General features: G+C 50.8%; 2 protein-coding genes across 3 annotated transcripts in view; one reads left to right on the forward strand and one right to left on the reverse strand.

Moving 5' to 3' along the window:
- LOC126570773 (sodium/hydrogen exchanger 8) overlaps window positions 1-2,660 on the reverse strand; it is a 3,430-nt gene extending 770 nt beyond the window's left edge. Inside the window, exons 1-2 of the mRNA XM_050228760.1 lie at window positions 381-2,660; window positions 1-320 (exon numbers count right to left, since the gene is read on the reverse strand). The exon at window positions 1-320 is cut by the window's left edge and continues 770 nt beyond it. Coding sequence (XP_050084717.1) covers window positions 138-320; window positions 381-2,303 — 2,106 coding nt within the window. The 5' untranslated portion in view covers window positions 2,304-2,660 and the 3' untranslated portion in view covers window positions 1-137. The remainder of the gene's footprint in view (window positions 321-380) is intronic.
- A 1,204-nt stretch (window positions 2,661-3,864) lies between these two features.
- LOC126570775 (S-adenosylmethionine synthase) overlaps window positions 3,865-7,500 on the forward strand; it is a 7,960-nt gene continuing 4,324 nt past the window's right edge. The window contains exons 1-4 of one of the 2 annotated variants that reach the window (XM_050228762.1): window positions 3,865-4,274; window positions 5,836-5,913; window positions 5,985-6,107; window positions 6,304-6,416. In XM_050228762.1, the coding sequence (XP_050084719.1) occupies window positions 4,160-4,274; window positions 5,836-5,913; window positions 5,985-6,107; window positions 6,304-6,416 (429 nt within the window). In that variant the 5' untranslated portion in view covers window positions 3,865-4,159. The remainder of the gene's footprint in view (window positions 4,275-5,835; window positions 5,914-5,984; window positions 6,108-6,303; window positions 6,417-7,500) is intronic. The other variant, XM_050228761.1, reaches the window with a different exon arrangement.

Below are 7,500 nucleotides of genomic sequence, written 5' to 3' on the forward strand. Positions count from 1 at the left end.
GTGCGTAGTGGCGACGTATCGTATAGTCTGGCGACGGTACCGTCGGGGGTTGTCGCTGGTTCGGCCATGGTTGACGTCGGTGACGTGGCTACCGGGAGCGAGCGTATCGGGCCGTGACCGGGCACCTCCACCTTGCATCAGGATTTTCGGCCCCGATCGGACGAACTGGGAAACACGATGTTCGTAGTGGATCGTTCCGATACTGCATCGGCATCACCGTCGTCGTCTTCCTCTTCCTCCGGTTCATCGGGTGATATCCTGATCGCCTGGTACCACTTGTTGGTGAGATCCGCCATTTGGCTCTTACAATCATGCAGTTCCTAAAAGAAAGATGATCCCATTAAAATGAACATCGCTTACATGCCACTTTCCCTAATTACCTGATGTGTGAAACGACGCGTAAAGAAGGGAGTAAAGAATTTGCGATCCCACCGGGCAAAGCCTCCGATGCGGGCTTGCGTAAAGCTGACCTCCTCTTCCTCGGTTAGCTCGGACAGATGCTCCGAATCGATGGCTTGGCCCCATTCGCGCGTTTTACTGAGCGATAGGGCCTTCTCCTTGCGCTTGCGACCAGCCCGGCCAGCCCGAGAGGCTCGTTTCACCTTTTTGCCACCCTGAAGGTACTTCATGAGCGGCATGGTCGAGCCCCCGAAGAACAGCGTTGTGAAGAGGACGATGATTAGCGTCGTGGTGATTACGACATGCCGTGACTCTTCGGTCGAGAACTGCATGTGCAGCGACAGTGCGTACGAGATAGCGCCCCGGAGGCCCGAGAACCACATGATGAACGCCATGCGATTGGTAATCTTGTGCTCGCGGAACCGATTGACCAACCAGGCCAGCGGGAAGATGTTACAGGCGCGCCCCAGTAGACACAGCACGATCGCCCAGATCACGAACGATAGCTCGCAGCGATGCTTGAAGGAAAAGATGGCCAGCCCCAGGTAAGCGAACACGCATGTTTCGGCAATGAAGGCGAGCGTTCGCATCGTTTGTTGCATCGTGATTTGCGTAACGGTCGAAAGGTTGAAATGTGTATAGTGGGACATTACTATGCCACAGAATAGGATCGCCATAATGCCGGATAGATGGATGCCCTCGGCCAGCACGTACGGTGCGTAGGTAAACACCAGCATCAATCCGAATTCGAGCGATGGATGCTTCCGCAGATCGATGTGCTTCAACAGGAGCGCACTCATCAACGCAAACACGACTCCGATGCCGGCCGAAGCGAAGAACATTGCGCAGAATGTGTTGAGGGCGGAAAAGATGGATTGCCCGGTGTTTGTTCCGGGATCGGAAACCATCGGCATGACCGTTGTCGTGAGTACGATGGAGATGGCATCGTTGAGAATGGATTCTCCAAACACCAACATGTTCAGCACGGGATCAACATCCAGGGCATGGAAGATAGCGACCGTGGCCACCGGATCGACCGCTGAAATAAGCGAACCGAAGGCGAACGATTCGACAAAGTTCAAGCGATAGGCTACCTCGGCCAGCCCCAGCAGATAAACGCCCGACCCGATGACCAGCGCCGAGATGGTGGTGCCCACAATGGCAAACACCAAAATGGAGCCGATGTTTTGGAAGAAGTTTCCTTTGTGCAGATTGTAGCCCGACTCGAAGATGATCGGTGGCAACAGGACGAGAAAGAAGGCGGTCGGCGAGAACACTTCCTCCCGTTCCCAGTTGGCGATGTGTTTGACGGACGAAACGTTCAGGATAAGGCCGATCAGGGCACCGAGGAACACCACGACGATACTTTCCGGCAGATACTGGAATCCGGTCTGCAGCATCATGTGAATCAACAGAATGCCGAGTGCGATCACGCACAGCACGAAGAAGATCGACATGGAGCTGTAGTGTTCCTGCTCGACGGCACTTTTTTCAGGCGACATAGTCACCGATGCCGTCGTTGTGCTGCTGTTCGCGGTCGTCGTCACGTTACCAACCACCGGACTGGATGCTACCGTTACCCCGGTTGCTGGCGTAGCAGCCGCAGCTGGCAGGGAGGACCCATTTCCGGGCACCGGTACGTTGGCGGAGGAAGATGAGACGCCAGCGGTGGTTGCGCCATCAGCAGCTGTTGTTGTGGTTCCATTTGTGGTTGTTGACGTTGCATTCGAATCGATTGGTTTCGGAGTTGCAGCTGGTGCTGGTGCTGCTGCTGCGACGATTACCGCAGGACGGTTCACGTCCACGTCAGAGGCGACGTTGTAGAACGCAGTAAACAGGAATGCACAAATCACGAGAAAGTATATGCCACCTGACTTCATCGTGTCCTTGAGCGATTGAGTCATACTACTGCGGCACGTGAAGTGAATTGCGGCCGGCCCGCTCACCCTTGACTTCCGTGGCCTTGCTGGCACCTCGGCGTTCACTATATTTCACTACTGCTGGCCTCTTATCGAATGTTCGCGAGTTTGATGATAGTGCTGCTGATCCATCGCTGGGAGGATCCCTGCCACCAACTGTACGGAGGAGCACCGCAGATTCTTTTGCGGTGGATAGCGCGCGCGATTTAAAACTTACGGCGGAACGAAAGCACGAACATTCTAGGTGACACGCACGAGAAATTCTGATACATCCCCACCCCCGATTCCACCTGGTGAGCGAGCAAGAGGCGAGATAGGTGGGAGGGAGCGAGAACGAACCAACTGTCAACCAAAGGTAAACAAACAAAGTTTTGAATATCCGTTTCAGCGCAAACTGCCGCTAGATAGGAGTCCCGCTTTTAGCTTCCCGCGCCGGTATATTTAGCGACTAGCAATAGTCAAGGATAGCTGGATACTATTTTTGAGTTTAAAATGCTATTCCTGGCCACATCCGGCGTATCTGTGGAAACACGAAGCTACCGGCTGGAGACGTGCGGGCAGATCTTCCGCGTCATCATTTGCAAACCAAATCATAAACGCGAGCTCGTGGTCGCGTGTTCCTTCGTCGGGCGTCGTTGTTACCGCATTTGAGCGCAAAGATCCCTTATCATGTCGAGGGCGATGTCAAGAGATGTGAATGCGGTATTGCGCCATATATTTTCAGCGTTTCGTTCCCTCTCGTTTACTGAATGGCCAATCACATAGAACGCCGGTTCTAGTGAGGTCAAGCGTACGATTTCGATAAGAATGAAATGGGCAAATCGACGGCGCTGAACGGCGCAGAGCAAGGGAGTGGGGAGGAAGACCAGAGGGATGCGGTGCTCCGCCGGTAGCTTATTTTGACTCCGCGACCGCGAGAATCTTTCTTATCAAGCACGCGAGGCAGGTTCCGAAGCAGAACGCCAGCCGATCTTCTGTGACTGGCAGAATAATCGGTCAGGGGTATCGCATTATAAAATATGCTGAACAGCTGGCGCTGGACAATCAGTCCCAGTTCAATCGTCGAGCAACGTGCAACGTTTCCGCGGAGTGTTCCGTTCCCTGTGGCATCCGGTTCTTTTTCGGTTAGTGTGCGGAGTTCCAGGACAATTTATAGCGCGCTTTGCGATAGGCAGTGGAAAGCCAGAGGCAGGACACTATAATTTGGCAAAATTCAGATCTAAATTCAGAAAGGAAAAAGGGATGTTTCCTCAATTCTCGTAAAACTATTCTAGAACCAATTAATACTTTTTGTGTGAAAATCAGAACTCTACATTCAGATCAGGCGCCTTTTCAAACCCTTTGTCTTCTATTAAACAATTGATTATCCTGGGATAGGTACGATTTCTCATAGTTTTTTATCATTTCTCCAACAACTGCACTTAATTAAAAAGAAATAAGAATCAGAAATAGTCAGTATTCTTGCGCCTGCGTTACTGCGATGAAAACGCACCCACTGTGCACATCGGGGGGTCTGTCAAGGCGACTGCGAGGTCTGATGGGCAGCGAGAGCGCCTGCCTCGGTCTCTTTTCCACAAAAGTTCGCGAAGTGAAGACGGGCCAAAGCGGGGCTCCCGAGATTGTTCCATAGAATTTGCTTATCAAACTAAAATTAACTTCTTCTTTGTAGAACACACGTGTGCCCAACACAGTTTTCCAACCGATCCACCACGCGTTCAGTGTTTAGAAACCACATCAACGAGACCTGTGTTTAGAAAAAAACCCGCTTAAAGGAGTGTCCCAAGTGTGCCCTGAGAGAGGATCTTTCTTTGCATAAACCGCAAATCGAATCGTCGCAGAAAATGCCGCAGACCAAGAGCAACGGATTCTCGGCCGCGAACGGCCACAGCGGGTACGAGATGGAGGACGGCTGCTCCTTCCTCTTCACTTCCGAGTCCGTCGGCGAGGGTCATCCCGGTAAGCAGTTTGAAGATTTTCACGATTTTACAGCCTCTAACCGCTCGCGAGACCGGCCGCGAATCATCGCGGTGGGGCCACACCAGAATCATGCCGTGCGACGAGGGCGCCAGCGGCATCCCCGTACGTTTGTGTGCGCTGCTCCGGTTCTTATTTTTAGGTTAGGTGCCGTGTGTGCGCGTATCTGTTCCACCGTCGTTGCCGTGTGGCCGCCCAGAAAACATCGACTAGGCCTTGAGATGTGGTGTGCCTACTTCCCATGCGGATTCGCAAACTCTGCCTGCCGGTGCATGTAAATTCGCAGACAACACACACATACGGCCCCCGGGGCAGGAGTTCCTCCCTTTGCGTTACGCAATTTTTGGCACAGATCCGTGGCCACTTGCATTCTCTGTGTTTTGGCGTGAAACGAAACGCATCCGCGTGTTTTCGGTTCAGACGGCGAGCGCGCGCGGATGATGAAACAACGCCCAACCCAAGGCAATACACACCAGCAGGCTGGCAGCAAGGCAGACTAGACCGACCGACAGCCCTTCGTGGCTCGGGATGGCAAATTATTGATTTTTCATTCCAGAGCGGCATCCGGGGTGTGTGTTTGCTCAGCGAGCTGCATGAGGGTTTTTCCCCGGTGGTTTTGCATCATGCCTTTGGCTAAGGTCAACCCGTATCGGTCATGCAGTTGTTGCGACTTAGAAATAGGTTCCCCGATCCCCGCTGGCTGTAATCGGGTTCGTCACACACTTGGTTCCGCCTTTTGCTATCGGCTCAGCGCGACCGAAAACACGTGGAGTCGCATTTTTATTACGCGGTACCATCCCCCCTCCGGGTGCGAGGCGTGGACACGCACACCTACAACGCTGGACGAACCACCAGCACGACCACACAGTCAAACGAAATTGGCGCCGCCGTCTCCACCACCCGGCTCATCATCTTGGCGCCCACCTTGAAGATGTTCGATGGAATGTTCTGAGAAATATTACTTCTTTAGGCCAACGTAAAACGCACTAACCGGCAGCCGGCTAAAATCGTGATCGCAGGATGTCGTTTGGTCGTCTGGCCATTGAGGGTTCGCATTTTCATGTCGGTATTCTATGCCGGCGGACAGAGGAGAGGGAGACATCGCGAGATAACGACGAAACGGCGTGGTTGCCCGTCGCGCGATGTGTTTATATTTTTATTTTTCGTCTTCTTGCTCACTTCTTTTCTTGTGCGCATTCTCTTGGCGCCGCTCGTTTTAATGCCATTTTGGACCCTTTCGCTGTCGTGGCCTACCATGAACGATCCGTGGCTTTTGGTGTATAATTACGCCGATGTTTGTGCTCACCGTGTCGCTTACGAGGGCAGAGATGTATAGACGGCTGGCTGGCGACTTTTAAGATCAAATTAAATAATGCCAGACATCGGACGACGCCAAGACACACTTGTAGCACGTGCTCCGCTTATCTGAATGTCGACTAACCTAGCCCTCCGTCTAGAGTGCACTGTTCCGGGAATGGAAATGAATCATCGCCTTCTAGCTCACGTTGAGCGTTTTATGATACTTGTTTCTCTTTTCTTTCAGACAAAATGTGCGATCAGATCAGTGACGCCATCCTAGATGCCCATTTGCAACAGGACCCGAACGCCAAAGTGGCTTGCGGTAAGTGATTGGCAGACGGTTTCTCTGTTCAACAGCGGTCAATAATATTGTACTCCAATTTCCACTAATAGAAACGATCTCCAAAACCGGCATGATCCTGCTGTGCGGAGAGATCACCTCCAAAGCCGTCATCGATTATCAGCGTGTCGTGCGTGAAACGGTGCAGCATATTGGCTACGATGACTCATCTAAAGGTAATTGCACAGAATCGTGAAAAAAGGAACGGTGAAGATGCAAGTTCCTAAATAATTTCCCAAAACTTTAGCCAACAAACACTACTGTTCTCGCGCACTTTCGAAGGGCAGAGACTCATTATTCATATGTAGTCTGAATGCTCATCTATTCAAAATTACGCTCCCCCTAATTCAATTGGATTTCCGTCTCATACAGGATTCGATTATCGTACGTTAAATTTGCTCGTTGCAATTGAACAGCAATCAGCAAACATTGCCCAGGGTGTACATGTTGACCGTGATGACGACAGCGTTGGTGCTGGTGATCAGGTACGATCAGGAAGGAGCGGGTGAATTTCTATACAGTGTCCCCATCACCACCGACCAGTTTTTAACATTTAGTTGCCATGCGTTGCTTGATGTGTTATTGATCAGAATGGCGGTTGCTTGTCGTGTGCCATTGAGTAGTTCTAGTACGGATTAAGAACGTTGGAGCGCGATGCGATGAGAGGATGCCAAATCATTTACTTCCATTGGCGACTCTTGGTTTGCTGTTTTGCTCAGTTACCCATCTCTTACCACTCATATCACATTACATATTCGATCTTCTGCTAAATGGACAGATGCGTATATTTTAAAAGGAGTTTGTGAATTCCAGTTGGTTTTGGTCAACGTGAATTTGCCCTCTTTTTTAAAGGTCGACTAATAATGATTGCATGACACCATGATGGAGTCGATTGAACGCTGCTAAAGTTTACATTAGACGCATAACCATGGCCTTAACATTGAAACCTACAGAATACTGCTATCCATTTGCGATGCATCCATCGATCACACGAAGAGCATTCTAGAAGAAGCTAGCATGAGGCACGCTAACGTGGTTCTTCCGTGTCACGCGGGTCATCGATCGAAACCAATGATTGTTTCAGCTCAAGTGCGCTAAAGTCGCTCCTCTACTGATTATTTCGTCTACTGATTATTTCGTATGCTTTGAGCGATGGTGATAAGATTGCTTTAGAATAGTTTTAATGAGACAGCAAGCTAGCGGGAATGACGAATTCTCCTCGGTCGGCAGTCGTCTGGTTTGGTTAGTGATAGGCGATAGGAAGCGATTCGAATGTATTGTAGCGGTCAGGGTCATCCGGCGGATGCGATAGAGAGCGTAAGCGTTGATGGAACGTGACGTCAATGACCGCCACGTGTGCGACGCTGTCTCGTGGAATACTGTAACTGCTGCGAATGGGAGATCTTATCTTACATTTACATTAATTTCAGCCAAATTCGTGCGTCACGAATAATGACTAAGAATCTTCCTTTAATTTCTATTTCTCTTTGCATGTGTCGAACACACATTCCGTTCCATTCGGGAATGCTCATCATGCAACCAATCCTCAACGTCATTTGCTATTGGTGA

This window comes from Anopheles aquasalis, chromosome 2 (assembly GCF_943734665.1).
Source record: "Anopheles aquasalis chromosome 2, idAnoAquaMG_Q_19, whole genome shotgun sequence".
Lineage (NCBI taxonomy): Eukaryota > Metazoa > Arthropoda > Insecta > Diptera > Culicidae > Anopheles > Anopheles aquasalis.